This window comes from Lampetra fluviatilis, chromosome 30 (assembly GCF_964198595.1).
Source record: "Lampetra fluviatilis chromosome 30, kcLamFluv1.1, whole genome shotgun sequence".
In the NCBI taxonomy this organism is placed as follows: Eukaryota; Metazoa; Chordata; class Hyperoartia; order Petromyzontiformes; family Petromyzontidae; genus Lampetra; species Lampetra fluviatilis.
The window spans coordinates 9,217,492-9,235,340 of record NC_136304.1 but is presented as its reverse complement, the minus strand read 5'-3'; the positions used below and the strand labels follow the sequence as shown (position 1 = coordinate 9,235,340).

Here is a 17,849-nt window from a genome sequence, read left to right as displayed (position 1 = left end):
AAAATAAATTGAAATAAAAATAAAATTTAACCTCACTTTACCTTGCTGGGAGGAGTTAAAATGACAAAAAACACGTGAAAATTCACAGAGAGTTCTAGCAAGGGTTGTGCACTGAACGAGATCTACAGGCAGACTGAGGAGCGGCGCTTTGTTTCAGTCGTGAACGGGGTCTACGCGGGTACGCGGTGACTCATCCCGACCCATACAAGTTCTAGCAAGCGCGTCGTATCCCAAGCAAGACTTATTCCAAAGCAGTCGTATACCGAGGTATGACTAGTTTTTAGATTAAAGTCTCCCAAGTGTAAAAACTGTTGGGGTTGCCCCACGATAGTCATGCTAAATTCCCGTCCCACCCTGGGTGAGGACACGCTTGCCCATCGCTGTGCGAGACGCTGCGGTTGTCAAGCGGTCGACGCCGCGGCTTCCTTGCCACGGCGCCCCTACCGACTGTACCCAACGTCTCCGTCGGCACAAGTCGACGGAGAGGGCCGGTGTGCTACTCTCCACCAAGACGGCACTTGCCAGGACCATTTAACCCTAAAACAACACGGGTATTTACACGGGCTGCAGGACGAATACATTCCATAGCGGTAATTAGAATTTCCATTTGGACCACTGCTTAGCATACAAGCACTCGGTTTTCCCCTCTGCCTGCCCGCTCGCCTGCTCACTTGTGCGTCTTCTCTGCCGTGTGTCCGTGAGTCTGCCGTCGGGCTGAGGGGCACAAGGGACGTTGGACTGTGCGTGTATTGACTAGATGCTTTCATCCGGAACAATTGCATCTCTGAATGCACCCTCAGTTAGAAATTGCCCAAAGGCAAATTATTTGGTGATACTGCGTTGGCAGCGGTGCGCAAGCACAGAGAACAGCAACAGCAATGAAAACACAACACGATTGCCAATAACACTGTGGCCTTAAAAATGCAGTGTTATTGGCGACGTTTGGGGCCACGGCCCTTCCTCACGGCACAGAGAGGCCAGAGAGGTGGGTTAGCAAAGAGCTGTGAGCATCAACCCAGCAGCCAGCCCTCTGCAGCCATGGCTGAATAGTGGATCTGGTGTTGCCAGATCTAGAGCAGAAAAAAAAATGGTTGTCTCTGTAGAGAGGCTTGTCCTGGCCATAGGAACGTGGAATGTCCATATTCCGACGGTGGGATGCAGTATATCCATAGAACCACTGTTGGATAGAACAACAGTGGTTGGCACGATTAGCATGGTTGGCTACATACAGTGGAAAAGAAGTTCAACTTACACACGTACATGTTGTCTTCCTGCTAAGTGGTACCCATTTTATCGACCCGGGAGGGTTGATAATGGATTGTCCTGATCCCTGTCCAGGATTTGGACTGAGAACTTACGTGTGTCTCTGAATGTCAAGCAGGACAAGGTGGTGACCACACACATTGCGGGGCGCGGGGGGGTAATACTAAATCTCCTTGTTCTTGTAAATGATTGAAGGGTGGCCATGAGCCTCGCTATTGAATTTGAAGTGGAATTCTCTGTTTTCTAGAGAGCCTTAATGTCCATTGTAAGAGGAAATTGCAGTGTCCTAATGATTAACCATGTTCTCACCAAGACATTCTCTCGTCCCTGTGCGTACCAACGTGTTTTATGCTGCGGTTACAAGAATAATTCTGCACTCATGATAATAAACAGCTGTAATATTCACTTATAATCCAGACAATTGTAAGCTGGTCAAAGCGCCCAACGAACACCAGGTCAGCAGTTTACTCGGCACATCATTGTTTTCGGGTCGATACAATGCGTACCACTTGGTGGGAAGTCAACAGTCTACATGGCCATAGAGAGATTGCCCCCATCCTCCCAACCGCTGTAGGAATGTGGAATTTCCAGCACTTTTCTCATCCGCCAAAATCAAGACTGCACCACCACACAAGCTTGTGAAAACACGTCGACAGTTGGACTGTTTATGAAACGAACAATGGGAGTACATTTCACGATGTTCGGGAAACGTGGGTCATATCAACGGCATGTTATCAACCGCATGGGTAAACAGCTATCGCTGCATTTTGATTCATCGCCTATTCTGGAAAGGCTCGCTGATATTTTTGTTATGGGGCTTCTCCATGAGAAATGGTGATCCTGTTCTTCCTGTGTGATTTTTATTTTGTTTTTAAATTACATTTCGGAAAAAAACTGCAGTGTCTTGAGAATGCACACGTACGAGAAGTCCACATTCCAGATCCACCACGCAAATCGCCATCACCGTTGGCCATTATCAATCCGCTGCTGGATGAAGGCCTCTCCAAGCTGCCGTTATCTCTGACAGTCCTCCCCATCCTGCGATGTAGCAATTCATCTACCACCGGCACTGAGGGCGCCACGGTGGCAAGATGTTAACTACTTTGCCTGGTATACAGGAGGTCTTGGGTTCGATCCCGACCCATCGCCTGTATATTTGGAGTTTGCGTGTCTCTCTCCCCGGGGTCGTGTGGCTTTTTCTCCGGGTCCTCCGGTTTTTCCCTCCATATTTATAAAACATGCATTTGGGGGATTTGGCTGCTCGAAATTTACACGTGATAAGCCACTTCGCGGAGCTATTATTTGCGGCAAAGTCGCTTCTGAAAAAGATATATAGGTCATTGGGCCTTACCTAGCAAAATAAATAAAAAATAGTTTAGTTTTATAAAGCTGATTTTGTCATTCCATCTCCATGGTGAGCATCCTGAACAAATCATTCTCTTCTTTGGCTGCCACTCTGACACCAGTCTTGACCACCAGCCCACCTACAAGTATTGCCTAACCGTTGCCCCTTCCCGTTTTAACCTGTGACCTTCCGGCTGACCGCAGGGCATCCTCGGCAGAGCGCCGGCGCGCAGTGACGGTGGTGACGGCGACATCGACGAGGGGCGGACGTGACGAGAGCACCGAGAGACGTCCAGCCACAGGTGAAGGAGCTGCTGCTGCTGCTGCTGCTCATGATGAGCGCTCACCAGGATACAGGGGGGTGGGGACAGAGGCAAAGATCCCCCAGAGAGCCTCCACAGGTCACTTGGGCAAGTGCTGTTAGCTGGCATCTAGTGAAGGCCGCCATGGCACACGAGGGGGTGGGTGGCCAACACTACGCAGTCACCTTTGTCTCTCCAATAGTCATGTTTACAACCCATACCAGGTACTCGTTTAAGGCGGAGTTGACCTAGGGGAAGCCCAACACCAGTTAATATATTCACCACTGCTATTAGTCACGAGTGGAATCGAGGTTCATGGCGCGGTGAGCTATCTACTACACTACCATACGGGTGGGTACAGGCACAAAGACAAAGATCCCCCCTATAGCCTTAACAGACTGTTGGGGCAAGTGCTGTTAGCGAGCACCTATGAAGACCGGCATGGCACACGAAGGGGTGGCCAACACCACGCCCGGCCGCCTTTGTCTCCCCAGTGACGATGCTTACACACCACACCAGTTACTCATTTGAGGCTGAGTCGACCTAGGGGAGGCCCAGGACCGGTTCAGATAATCGTCACCGGTGTTGGCCGTGAGCGGGAATCGAACTCGGGTCGCCAGTTCCGTAGTGCTGCGTGCCAGCTGCTAAGCTACCGCTCCCAGGTGAGTACAGACACACGTACACACACGTACACACACGTACACACACGTACACTGCCAAGCCTATGACCAAATCACGTGGTGCCTCCCACCTCTTCTGAGACATCAGGCAAGAAGCGTGGGAGCGTAGGCCAACGTACCAACTAGATGAGTTCTCTGGAGCTCCCTCTGGTTCAGGCCTTTTTGGCAGCAGCGGCGTGAGGAAGTGGTTGCAGAGCCGCACTTTGAGCTAATATCTCGTGATCTCCCAACGCAACGACGTTGTTGTTGTTGTTGATCTCCTACAATATCGATATTAGTCATCCGTAGCCACATCTGTACCCTGGGCTTAGATTCTCACGAGAGTCATCGTTTTCCCATGAAGAGGGGAGATTTTTTTCCGAAAGCCTTTGGGGAGGCTGAACTTGGTGCTGCTGCTGCTGCTGCTGGTGGTGAGAGTGGTGATGATGAGGGTGCTTGTAGAGGTCAGGGTTCAGGGTTAATGTTTCTCCCGTATGGGGGCTTCCATTGTTTGGAAAGGAACGCTGGGGAATTTGTACAAACGCTTTTCACAAATGCTGATAAGACATCCCTCAGGCAGAAGGTGCTGACACCACTTCACTGCTCAGCCCGTGAATGCGTGAGAGTTGCGTGTGTGTGCTGGCCACCCACCCCCTCGTGTGCCGTGCCGGCCTTCGTAGGTGCTCGCTAGCTAGCAGCGCTTGCCCCAACAGTCTGTTAAGGCTACACGGGGGATCTTTGTCATCTATAGTGGGGAGCGGTGGTGGAGCGGTTAGCGCGCTCCGCTACGCCACGACCCTGGCGACCGGAGTTCGATTCCCGCCCACGATCAATAAGAGTGGCGGATATTTCAACTGATCCTGGGCCTCCCCTTTTGTCAACTCGGCCATAAATGAGTGCCTGGTACAGTGTGTAACTATCAGTATTGGGGAGACACAGGTGGCCGGGCGTGGTGCTGGCCACCCTCCTCTTCGTGGCCCATGCCAACACTCATAGGTGCTAGCTAACAGCACTTGCCCCAAGAGTCTGTTAGAATATCTATTAGAACGGGGACCTTTGTCTCTGTGCTATACACACCGGTCCGGGGCCCTCCCTAGGTTGACTGACCCTTAAAGGAGTGTTTGGTGCAGTGTGCAATCATCAGCACTGGGGAGACAAAGGCAGCCGTCCACGGTTCTGGAAAACATATCACGTGATTAAAGATGGCGGTACCCTTCACAACCGCACAGGAGAAGGGCAGTGGAGCCCTTGTGAATATTTGTTATTTTACCAAATTCAGTGCACAGCTTCTACAGAAACCGCACTGACGTAAGATACGCAATTACTGCATGGAAATTATTGAAACACCCTCGTAGAATGACAGCTAATTGAGGCAAGCCAAAGCCGTTCAGTTTATTGGTAGTCGGTGTTCTCCAATCCGCCTCTCACGCTCGTCACTTTTGATAGCGGCTCCTCGCGGTTCCCAGATTCGTTGACGTTTTCCTTTGCGGGTGGCCGTGTTCGTGACTTGTCGTGTAGGGCGCCATGGTGGTGAGATGTTAACTACCTCGCCCGGTATGCAGGAGGTCGTCGGTTCGGTCCCGGCCCCGACGCCTGCTGTATATTTGAAGTAAGCATGTCTCTCTCCTCATGGTCCTCCGGTTTTCCTCTCCACATTTAAAATCAATATGCGTTGAAGAGTATTTGGCTGATATCAATTTCCACGTGATAATAAGCCACTTTGTTGAGCGAGCCGTTGTGGCCAGATCGCTTCTAACAAAAAGAGCTGCATTGCTCAGTGGGCCTGACCTGGTACAATTAGAAGAGTTTGTAGTTTCGTGTGTTGCAGTAGGGCACCGCTCAGATGTTTCTGCTCCCACACAGCGATTGTCTCCTCTCTGGCCAGCGTAGTTGTACGTATGTTGAACTTCTTTCACACCATACGTAGCCTACCGTGCTAATCGGAGGTGCAGGGGAAGGACAACCAACTAAACACAAAAAGCAGTTCTAAAGAAATGAGTTTTCAAGCTAGATTTAAAAGTGCATAGCTCCAGTGGCTTCCTAATATCGGAAGGAAGAGCGTTCCAGACGGCCGCAGAAGCGCATCTGAAAGCGTGCGGTGCCGTGACCGTCTTCGTTGTATGGCCAGCCAAAAGCCCTCTGCTGCGAGGATGAGTTCGCGTGATGCTTTCTGCTCCTAGTTCACTTTCCCTGCCTGGCCGCCCTGCCCAGTATAACACATGGCGTCACTGGGAGAGAGGGTGGGGGGGGGGTACCAGAGGTGGGACAAAGTCATTGTTATGCAAGTCCAAGTCGAGTCGCAAGTCATCAAATTCATGACTCGAGTCTGACTCGAGTCCAAGTCACATGACTCGAGTCCACATCTCATAGGTGGGACAAAGTCATTGTTATGCAAGTCCAAGTCGAGTCGCAAGTCATCAAATTCATGACTCGAGTCTGACTCGAGTCCAAGTCACATGACTCGAGTCCACACCTCTGGGGGGTACACACTGCTCTCTCCAAGCACGATTACATGATAGCACGATAAGATAAAGCGCTCTCGGAGGAGGGAGGCATGTGTGTCTAGAAATACCTCGGTATTTTGACTGCAGAATCCCCGCTCTGTGGTAAGTCAACAGTGGGGGCCCGTCAGCGGAGATGTGCACCGCCATCGTTTGTGGGAAATTTTTGAGTCTTGATTGTTTGTGTTCATTATCTTCGCTAATTATCTTCGTACCAGCAGTAGCAGCCATTGAACGATTCATCGATCGGATTTCGCATGTAAGAATCAAGTGTTTACAATTAATGTAAATGATATGCTGATGTTATATTTACCCATATTGGAGTGAACAACAATGTAAATGAGACCGATTTATTTTTTAATATTTCAAAACAATGGTAAACATGAGACGGAGAACTGATTATAACATTTATTCATAGCCTCGGATTGTAACAGTTCATCCAATCACTGAACACAATCCTGCGGAGGGAGCTGGTAGGAACGTTGGGTTGCTTGGTCAATGGTTAAGGTGAACGGTGGCGTGGTGTATTCCGCAAATATGTCCAACTGTGAGGGTGGGCACAAGCCGGCGTGAGTAAGTTAAACGTTGAGTTTTATAAGGGCACCACGGGGTGACCAGCCCCTCCCCACCCAGCCCCTCCCCACCCAGCCTCTCCCACCCCCCACCCAGCCCTACCCAGCCCCTCCCTCCCCTCCCCACCCAGCCCCACCATCCCCTCGCCACCCAGCCCCTCCCTGCAACACGGACGGACACAATAATCCCCATGTGGGCTGGTGTAACCAGGAGGTTCCCAACAGTATTAAGTGGCGTGAATCTTTACACCTCGAAACACCGAGCAGCCCCTCGAATAGGTTTACCGTTGTTTGTTGTTCTCCCACGTGAGCCAAATTCTCACCTGGTGAGGCAATGAGAAACCATCGAGTGGGTTCATGACAGATCGTGTCGCACGACCGCCCCGCCCTTGAGTTAATTTTTGTTGTCAAACCGTGGCCAGCCTCGCGTGGAGAGTACGGGTCCCCACCATAGGCATGTGGAATTTCAATTACCAGCTGAGAATTTTAAGTGGAAGGCAATAATTGCCAGCCAATTGCTCTCTGGAGCGAGCGGGGAAGATACGTTTACTCCGACAATCGTGCCCGTACCCTCCCTTCACCTTTAAAGGACATGTTTTGGCTGTCACGGTCGCTGAGCTAGAGGGTATGACTCACTCATTAGACGGCGCCGCGCCCCTGACTCTGACTGTCTCCCTCCTCACACTCTCGCCCATTGTCACACACCCGCTGACCCCACAGTCTCACTCCTCCCTACTAACTTACTAACCAGCATACTCTCACTCACACGCCCACTAACCAGCACACTCTCTCTTGCATTCCCACTAACCCACTTACCTACTTACCAACACACACAAAAGACAAAGATCCCCCATATAGCTTAACAGATTGTTGGGGCAAGTGCTGTTAGCGAGCACCTATGAAGGCCGGTACGGCACACCAGGGGGTGGCTGGCCATCATCACGCCCGACCGCCTTTGTCTCCCCAGTGGCGATGTTTACACACCGCACCAGGTACTCAATTGAAGCTGAGTCGACCTAGGGGAGACCCAGGACCGGATCAGATAATCGTCACTGGTGTTGGCCGTGAACAGGGATCGAACCCGGCTCGCTGGGTTCATAGCGCAGCGCGCTAACCACTACACTACCGCTACCAACACACACACCAATACCCTCACTAACACACCCAATAACCAACACACTCACACATCCTCTCACTCACCCACCAGCCAACACACTCACCAATACTCACACACAAACGCAGTCACCAGCACACTCATCCATACCCTTGTACACACGAACAAAAAGACTAAAGGTCCCCCGTATAGCCTTAACAGACTGTTGTGGCAAGTGCTGTTGGCCGAGCACACTCGTGTTCACACTCATGAGCACATCCACTCGCCCGCATACTCATCATCCACACTGTCTCCCCCACAGGCTCTTAGCCGTGCCAACGGAGTGGAGGGAGATGAGTCACGCTTCCGAGTGGACATCGCGCAGAGGGGCTGAGCAGTGAGGGGCGTGAGAAGCCTGGCGGAGCCATGGTGCAGGGGGGAGGGGGTGGTGGTGGCTCTGCGATCTGCAGATGGAATTGAGTGGGCTGGATGGGAATGTCTGTGTGTGAAAGTGGAGCGCATGAGTGTGCTGAGCTAATTGATAACCTCAGTGTGTGTGGGGTGTGTGTGGGTGGTGTGTTTGTGGTGTGTGTGTGGTGTGTGATGTGTGTGTGTGGTGTGTGTGTGTGCTGTGTGTGTGGTGTGTGTGTGGCTGTGGTGTGTGTGTGGTGTGTGTGTGTGGTGTGGTTGTGTGTGTGTGCTGTGTGTGTAGGTGGTGTGTGTGTGGTGTGTGTGCTGTGTGTGTGGCTGTGTGTGTGTCATCTCTAAGCCCTCTCATGTCCTCTGCTCCAACGCAGCTGGGGAGCGGTGATACAGTGGTTCGTACACCCAATTTGTTGTACCCTTATATCACTTACGATTTACAAGGCAATGATTGCATTAAAACAATGTTCTTCCCCCTAAATTTCGACATTATATGCGGCCAAATGTGTTCCTTCAATTAGCAGCCTACACCGCTTAAAGCAGTGGATCTTCTTAACCTGGGGTGCGAGATGCCCTTTCTGGGGGTGCGAGACATGCCACATTATTTTAGAAGGTAAATCATAGAAACACACTCTGAACACGGGCACGGAAGTACAACTACTTTGTTTAATCAAACCTTTACGTATTTATTATTAACATCTATATTTTTTTTAACGATTGAGAACCAAAGGGGGGGGGGGGTGCGAAGCTGAAGTTAAAGTTAAGAACCCCTGTCTTGGAGCAATACGTCTCGGCATGTGTATGGTGCGCTCCAAATCGGGCGGCCGTGTGATGTCATCCATCCGGCGACGGATGGCATCACAGACGCGTGTGTTGGGTTCTGGGCTTGGCTTGGGGCCTCTCTGCGTAGGTTGACTCGGCCGTGATTCAGCGTCTGTCGCAAGCGGTGGCATAAACACCGCAGCCACCACCCTCCTCCCTCCCGAGTGTGTCAGTGCCGTCCTCAATGGGTGATCGCGTCAGTCATTTCGGTTCTAAATTGTCGCACACCGTTATTTATTTGTGTTTGCGTGCGTGCGTGTGTGTACATATATCTTCGTGTTTACACCCCTTGATTTTCTGGCAATTAGATTGATTAAAAGCAGAGCGTGGTGCCCATTTCTACGACAGCAGTGCCGCCGCATTTTCTTGGCGCTGGTGCCTGAACCAAAGCTTTCGCGTTAATTCTTGCGCAGTATGTTACGAATTACTCTCCGATACAAATCGCTTTGTTTAAATTGCATTAATAACGTATGCACACGTTTACGCTCTGGGACGCGTTCATCTGTATTAGATCTCGAGAACCCAGTAGTGTAAATTCCACATTACTATGGTGGGGACCAGTCTCCCCTTAATGTAATTCGATGAACGACTGTTTTGCTATTTTGAGAATCGGGGTCTTTTTCAAGAGCGTGTATTTTTTTATTGCCGGATCGTGTGCGCACGAGTGACATTTGTGATCGTGTCCATCAGGCTGTGTCCATGGAGTCGCGAGCGGGCTGATGGGCAAAAATAAAGAAATAGCGGCCGGGATTCTACGAAGCGTCGTGTTTCTTAAAATGTTCTCATCGTCCGACGTGACGCTGATTTAAAGCGTCGTGAAAGACATCGACTGCAATTTTTAAAATAGGTGGTACATTTTTTTTCTTCTGATGAGGCAAAATATCAAAGATGTTTTATATTGGCAGTCGTGTAACGTTTCACTCACCGGCGCAGCGGCGACAGTGACCCCCTCACAATCGTTTGAAAGTGAGCACGCCGATCCATGGATGGTTCACAATTTTGGCTTTAGTTTTCGATTTAAAGCTTTCGTGACTGCAGGGATTCATCTTCTTGGTTCTTTCGGTAAAGTCACGTATAAGGGAAATAATAAAAAAAGTAAAAATCAGACTCTGTTGTCTCGACAGACCTGTTCTTCACCTGAGGACGGCTGCTTGCGTTGTGGCCGAATCGTCGTGAGAATTATTTTATAATGTTTTATTTTTTTTATTTTATTATTTCCATTCTACGTGACTTTACCGAAAGAACCAAGAAGATGAATTTTGGCTTTAGATTGTACCAAGAGTCATCATGAAGGTGGCGGAAACAACGATCGAACGATTGCAAATGAGACGGTCTCAAAAATATATATATGGAGACGTTTCTGATGTGTGGATGTGCGCATTGGCCTGTTGGTGTTTTGATGGGGAGGGGGGGGCGGGGTTCCACCACCACCACCAGTGCTGTCTTCAAGCAGAGTAAGAGGAGGGATGTGAAAGCCAGGAGGCGCTGCGGTGTTTGGGCTCGAGCCGCGTGCACTTGAGCCGCAGGGGCACAAGTTGGAGCGTGCCGATGTGTTGGTGGTGTACGTTCGTGTAATGTCTGTTATTTTAATGTATTTGTTGTTGTGTGTGGCATTGTGTTGGGTGGACATCACCACAATGTTCTTCTCATCGTTATGTGTCTCGGGGTGTTTTATGTGTAGGTTTGTGTCTGTGTCTATGTGCTTTTGTGTGTATTTGTGGTGTGTTTATGTATGTGTGCATTGTGTGTTTTTATGTGAATGTTTATATACATCTGCATTTGTGTGTCTTTGCGTTTTGTGCGTTTGTGCGTGTATGTGCCTTCATATGTGCATTGTGTATGTATTTGTGTGTGTGTGGGAGCAGTAATACAGCAGTTAACGGTCTACACTACGAACCCGGCGACCCGAGTTTGATTCCCACTCACGGCTAACACCACTGATAATTATCTGAACCGGTCCTGGGCCTCCCCTAGGTCGATTCAGCCTCAAATAAGTACCTGGTGCGGTATCTCAACATCGCCACCGGGGAGACAAAGGCGGCCGGGCGTGTTGCTGGCCACCCACCCCCTCGTGTGCCGTGCCGGCCTTCATAGGTGCTGCTCGCTAACGGCACTTGCCACAAAAGTCTGTTGAGGCTACACGGGGGATCTTTGTCTTTGTGGTGCTCGGGTCCGCGTGCACGTTGCGTGCGTCAGCGCATTGGGGCCGCACGACGGCCGCGCTCATTTTCGAATGAATGTCGAAATACCCAAATGTCGCAAAGGCCCGTGGATAATTATGATAATGTCCACTGGCCGCAGCACAATGCCGAGTCTGTTGGGCCGCACGCGCGCGTCCGCCCAATCTGCCACTCCCTCTATCCCGTTCCAAAGTTCACTTTCAGAAAATAAATTCCGTAATAGGAAGAGTTGCCCAACAGCTTCGCACGAGCCCATAATGAGAACGCTGGGACTTTGTGCCGTGGGAGATAGAGGTGGTGGTGGTGGTGGTGGCGGTTGTGGGGAAGATATCTTTCTTTCTCTGGTCTCTACTGATTAAGAAAGGGGAAAAGTCGTGTTCACCACTCGCACTGAGCGCTGCTCGGGTCAAACTCGGGGGCATCTCTCCTGCTCGAGCACGGAGCGGGGAACCGTTCGCCTGTCACGATCGATGGAGGATTCCACATTCCCATTGCGCACTGCGCTCGCGACCGTGCCACTGCTTGCACCCATGTGTAATGGCACAGCTGTAATAAGGGGCCGTCCATAAATGACGTCACGCACCTAGGGGGGGGGAGGGGTCAGACATTTGTGACGATGTGTGACGAGGGGGGGGGGTGAGACATTTGTGACGTAACATCAAAAGTCGCAACTTTAAATAAATATAGACAACACGTTCTACTTAATTAATATACTTTTGAATAAATGTTTTCTCCTACAACATCAGGGTGCAGCGGCACATTACATACGCACTACAATGACAATAGTTTAAAGCGATTTGAAGCATGTTTTATTTTCAAATTGGAAATATGGTTTTGGGGGAGGGGGGCAGAGCTTTGTGACGTCATATTTGAGGGGGGGGGGTCTGATTTTTGTGACGCCGTGTGACGAGGGGGGGGGTCAAAAATCTCCTAAATCGCGTGACGTCATTTATGGACGGACCCTAATGGTGATATCGGCAGAACTGCTGGGCTCACGGTAATGGTATCAAGCGATACCTGCCGGTATTGCCAGTCCAGGCATCGCTTGGTGTTGGTTACAATTGCCTGGGACTGTCGCTCAATGCGAGTGGCAGTTGGGTTTAAATAACGGTTAGGATAAACATAAAGTATAAATCTTACAATTGATAAAATGAGATGTGCACATGTTGTATGTATATTCTTAGGCTTTTTTGGGTAAAGTCACGTAGGTAAAAAATTAAAATTAATAAAAGTAAAAATAAAATAAAAATCACGACGTTTCGGAGGCAACACAAGCTTCCGTCTTCAGGTGGAACCGTCACAGCCCGACTGCTGCATCAGCATGTGTGCATGTTGAACGTCTCTCGCACCATGCGTAGCCAACCGTGCTAATTGGAGGTGCGAATGACGACCGGTGAACATTCTGAGTGATTCGGAGAGACCTGAAGCACGTGGAGGCGGAAACGTTATGGCTGCTGTGTATTTGGAGTTTGCGTGCCTCTCTCCCCGTGGTTGGTTTGCGGGGGTTTTCCTCTGGGTCCTCCGGTTTTCCCCTCCACATTTAGACCCATGCGTTTAGAGTATTTGAGCCGCTATACATTTGAACGTGATAAGCCACTTCGTTGAGCTATCATTGGGCTGGGTGGGGGTGAGGGGTGGGTGGGGAGGGGCTGGGTGGGGAGGGGCTGGTCACCCCGTGGTGCCCTTATAAAACTCAACGTTTAACCTACTCACGCCGGCTTGTGCCCGCCCTCACAGTCGGGCATATTTGCGGAATACACCACGCCGCCGTTGACCCTGGCCATTGACCGAGCAACCCAACGTTCCTACCAGCTCCCTCCGCAGGAATGTGTTTTACAGTTTGGAGGAGGAATCCGATGAGATACGAAACTCGTTTTCACAGATGTCCAGTCCGGGCGGGTCAGCGAGTTACAACTGCAAACGATACAAGCGACACGATCGGAGAATACAAACATATTTGTAAAAACTTTATTTTTAACAACACGCTTTTATGAAATGTACTAGTAATGGAAGAACTCCACGACTCCAGGAAGTGGCCCCGAAGCTTGCCATAACGTAAGGGGCCGTGGCCAATTACAGCCAACGTCAGTTGACCGTGGACAATTAGACCCAAGGCGAAACATAACATATAAAAAAGATTGTTTAAAGATATATATTTTTATGATCGAATATAGTATTGTCATCAGGATGACATAAGCATACCAAGTTTTTAGTCGATACCACATTGGGAAGTGGTTTAAAATTGAGTTACAAGATTTGAGGATACGACAACGACAACAGACAGAGTGAGTTAAATGAACGCCATGGAGTTCTCGGTTCCCGGAGGAGCCGTGCCCTGTGGAGGACCTCTCCAGGGCTACACATTGAGCCCCTTCGTCGTCATCTAGAGTCATGGTCTCTCCACTGCTGGGCACAACATCGCCATGAGCCCGGATAGACGCGTGGCTGTGGGGACACAGCACCAACGAGCAGAATGAAGACGCGTCACAACGCCGCTGTTGATGATGTCGCTCCATTGGAACCTCCTTTTCCAGTAGCAAAATATGATAATTGATGTCGCTCCGATTATTACGACTGCTGACCCAGGTGGCGATTCGGCTGTGACGTTGCCTTCCCCGAGCAGGGAATCGCTGGGTTCTATTCATCACCCTCGACATTCATTAGTCACATCGCGCCTACCGCGTGCAGTACAACTCTGGGGGTAGGGGGGGGGGGGTAGAAAAAAGGCAGAATTGCCACCCCCCCCCCCCCCCACATTTATAATTCGAGTACGACGTTTCGCCAGTAATTACAACTAGCATCAATGCCGAATTGTGAATATTGTGGGTTTACTCTCCAACACGCCGGTGTGCTGGACTAGTAACGACGTGACAAACCTTAGTAATTGGTTGTGTCGGTTGATGGCGGGTTTAACGACGCATTTATATTTTTACGCGATCTAACCCAAAGACCTCTTATGGATAATATTAGTCGCGAAAACCTCCGTGTTAAATTGAGATTTGGTGTAGAAGGTTTTCCTGTCATCTTTGAAACTGTCTCAATGGGAACATGCTCGTTCCTCGAAGATAGAGGGCCAACCAACCCCCATGTCGTGGTCCTGTAACCTCCCGCTAGCCATGAGACATGACGTTAGCCAATGTTCACTCATTTCTATGCGTCTACCCCTTTGTGCCTCATGGCTGACCCCCCCCCCGCCTTTAAAAAAATAAACAAATTCCGAAAGAGGGCTGCCCCCGGAGTGAACCGCAATTTAAAGAATTTGTTCAGTGACTCACGGAGTCCCTTTTACACTGTGGGCCCTCATTGCTATGAATAGACGGGGTGAAAATAGCCCTTACAGTGCACACACACACAAAGAGCATGTTCCTGCCATATAGCCTCGAACGGGCTGTTAGGGAAAGTGCCGTTAGCGAGCACCTACGAACCATTTCAGGATTCCAACTCGGGGCACCTCGTTTGTAGCGAAGTGCGCTAACCACTGCGCCACCGCTCCCCACCAACACCAACAGCCGCCATTCGCCACTAAGTGATGGTGACGTCACCATGGCGCCTGTGCCAGGCCAGGTGCACTTTGTGGCCACGTGAATTTGTCGAAGGCTCGCTGACAGGAGGTCACGGGACAGACCCTGCAGGTGCCATTGGCGGATTGAGATGACCGGCAAATTTCACCAGCTGTGCCCCTTGTGTGTCAACTTGCTTCGTTTTAATTACAACTTAAAACTTTCATGGCTGCAGGAATTCATATTCTTGGTTCCTTCGGTAAAGTCACGTAGATAGAAAATAAAAAATAAATAAAAAGTTAAAAACCCACGACGTTTCGATCGCAACACAAGCGGTCTTCATCTCCACCTAATGAAGGCTGCTTGTGTTGTGATCGAAACGTTGTGGGTTTTTTGCTTTTTATTTATTTATTTAAAATTTGTAATTTTCTATCTACGTGCCTTTACCGCCTGACGAAGACTGCTTGTATTGCGATCGAAACGTCGTGGGTTTTTTGCTTTTATTTTGAATTTATTTTTATTTTCTCTCTCCGTGACTTTACCGAAAGAACCAAGAATATTTGCTTAATTTTAGCCGCCCGGCGCTTCGGTCGTTGCCATGAGCGTCGTTCCTCTGCCCTCCGTTGTTGTTGGAGGCTGACTGCCTCCATAAAACCAGTCGCGTCCTTCACAAGCCTCCTCCACCGCTCCCCACATCACACACCCACATCGCTGACCATATGTGAAGTGTCAACAATTCAGAGACAGAGCTTATAGGAGGCACCTTCATTATTAACAACTTCCACGGTCCCGTCCACACACTCTCCACAGTAGCTCAGCCTCGCCTGTACACAACGCCAGCCGTCTAATACTTACGGCGCTGACTGAGATAGCCAACTACTCTCCTTTGTAGCGCGTTATCTAGCGGAGACGTTAGAGACGACGGCGACGAGATGACGGCAACGACAACGAGACGAGACCAATCCCGGAACCGGCAGCCCCGAGCCCCCCACTCTCGACTCCTTTTATGCTCCCAGCGCGGCCTGGCTCCCCCCTGACCGCGCCTTCCTTCTCGAACCCGCCAGCAGGTTCCAAGGGCCTCCAGATGGGGTCCTCCGTGACCCGTGCCCCAGTTCCTCCTCTCTGCCAACACACTCCGTGCACACCCTCACCGGCGTGTGCGCTGTCTGTCCACCGCAGTTGCCGCTGCCATCCACCAGCCGGCACTATCACACTACACATGCACCAAGTGACAGCGTGCGCTAGGCCTACGAGACATTGTCCCATCTCCATACACGAGCGTGGAGCGGTGCTCATCTCTCTGTTGGTGGCCAAGAGACCAGTGAGGAACTAAGTTCTACATTACCATGGCAGGGCCCAGTCTTTATCTAGGGTGACCGTACAAATCACTAAACCCTTAGATGAGTGCAAAAACACGTTTACAAATTGTTGTTTAAGTACGAACTTGGAGTGTTTGTATTACTATTCTCAATGTGATTATTGTAATTATTATGACGAGGTTGCAATGGGTGGGCACAAACTAAAAAACAAACTTTTGTTTTTCGGTAAAGTCACGTAGGTATAAAATAAAATAAATTAAATCACGACGTTTCGATTGCAACACAAGCAATCAACAGGTGAGAAAACCACAGCAAGACATTATTTTGCTGAAGTGGGAGAGAGATGCCGTGGTAAGAGTATATATGGTTTTCCCACCTGATGATGATTGCTTGTGTTGCAATCGAAACGTGATTTATTTTATTTTCTACCTACGTGACTTTACCGAAAGAACTAAAGAGTATGGATCCCTGCAGTCATGAAAACTTCAAATCTAGATTATTTTTTATTTTACCAGGTAAGGCCCACTAAGCTATCTATCCCCTTTTCAGAAGCGACCTGGCCACAAATGAGAGCTCAACGAGGTGGCTTATGTGGAAATGTATTTCAGCCAAATACTCTAAACGCACGTTGGATTCTATATGTGGAGGGGAAAACCGGAGGACCCAGAGAAAAATCCACACGTCCACGGGGAGAGAGAGAGAGACACGCAAACTCCAAATATACAGGCGTCAAGGTCGGGATCGAACCCACGACCTCCATCGTAGCGCCCTCTGCCACCCTGCCCACTTGTGCAGGGTGGCCCTTCGAGTGGTGCCCACGGGTTGGTGACCAAGGGGAAAAGGTGGTGGTGGTGGTGGTGGTGACTGAGAGCTGTGGACGTTGGAGGATCGGAGTCCACTGTGCACTAGTCGAGAGGTCTGGCAGAAGCAAGCCGGGTATGGTGCAGTCATTGATCGATGGTGATCTAGCACTGTGAATTTGACATCTCACAAGCCGTTGTTAACGTCTGAAGCTGCTGCCCGGCCCCGGCACAAACTCACGCCGCTAAACGAAATCGCCAGCCGTGGTCAATCCACTGCTGGATGAAGGCCTTCCCAAGCCATCGCCATCTCTCGTGGTGCTGCGATCATCTAACAATCCACCCAACACCTGCACGCGAGCCGATTTCGTCGCTCCATCTCCACGGTGCGCAGAGCCTCACGCCGGCGTGGGTTCCTTATCAGAGTTGCTTCTTTTTGTTTGCTTTTTTGACTACTTGTGTTGTGGTCATTGCAAACATGATGCCTTGAATAAAGGTGTCAGTTTTGTACCAGTTAAAAGGGTAAAAACCTACTATTATATTTTGCCACTGGTAAAAGAGATCTCATAGTGTAAATGCTTACCCCGAGCTCTCAATACTCTGATATTGCACTGTGTTTGAGTTGTACGCCTTCTGGTGTCATCTGGCCCTACACCAATGGGGACTAGGCTCTAAAGAAAGCTGTCTCGGGTGTGGACCAATCAACTTCAAGGACAGTGCATATATTATCAGAGTTATGTTTTTTGTTTGCATTATGACTGCAGGTATTGTGGTCTATGTAAACATGACTCCTTGTAACAAAGGTGTCAGTTTTGTTTCCAGATAGAAGGGTAAAAAAACTATTATCACGATTGCTTGTGTTGCAATCGAAACGTCGTGATGATATATTATTTTCTATTTACGTGACTTTACCGAAAGACCCACAGAGTAAAAAATCTATCTTATGTACAATACTGCGCACGGATACGTGTGTAGAGAAGTTCCGACGAACGTACTCGTAAACCGAGGTAAGTTAAGGGCTTCCGCCAGGGTATATTAAAGCTAATCAATACTACACAGCAGGGTACACAA

At 49.7% G+C, this 17,849-nt stretch overlaps 1 protein-coding gene across 2 annotated transcripts in view; it reads left to right on the top strand.

Moving 5' to 3' along the window:
- TTLL5 (tubulin tyrosine ligase like 5) overlaps window positions 1-8,142 on the top strand; it is a 90,968-nt gene extending 82,826 nt beyond the window's left edge. The window contains exons 35-37 of one of the 2 annotated variants that reach the window (XM_078870557.1): window positions 2,812-2,909; window positions 5,087-5,177; window positions 8,057-8,142. In XM_078870557.1, the coding sequence (XP_078726683.1) occupies window positions 2,812-2,909; window positions 5,087-5,177; window positions 8,057-8,135 (268 nt within the window). In that variant the 3' untranslated portion in view covers window positions 8,136-8,142. The remainder of the gene's footprint in view (window positions 1-2,811; window positions 2,910-5,086; window positions 5,178-8,056) is intronic. The other variant, XM_078870558.1, reaches the window with a different exon arrangement.
- The last annotated feature ends 9,707 nt before the right edge of the window (window positions 8,143-17,849 follow it).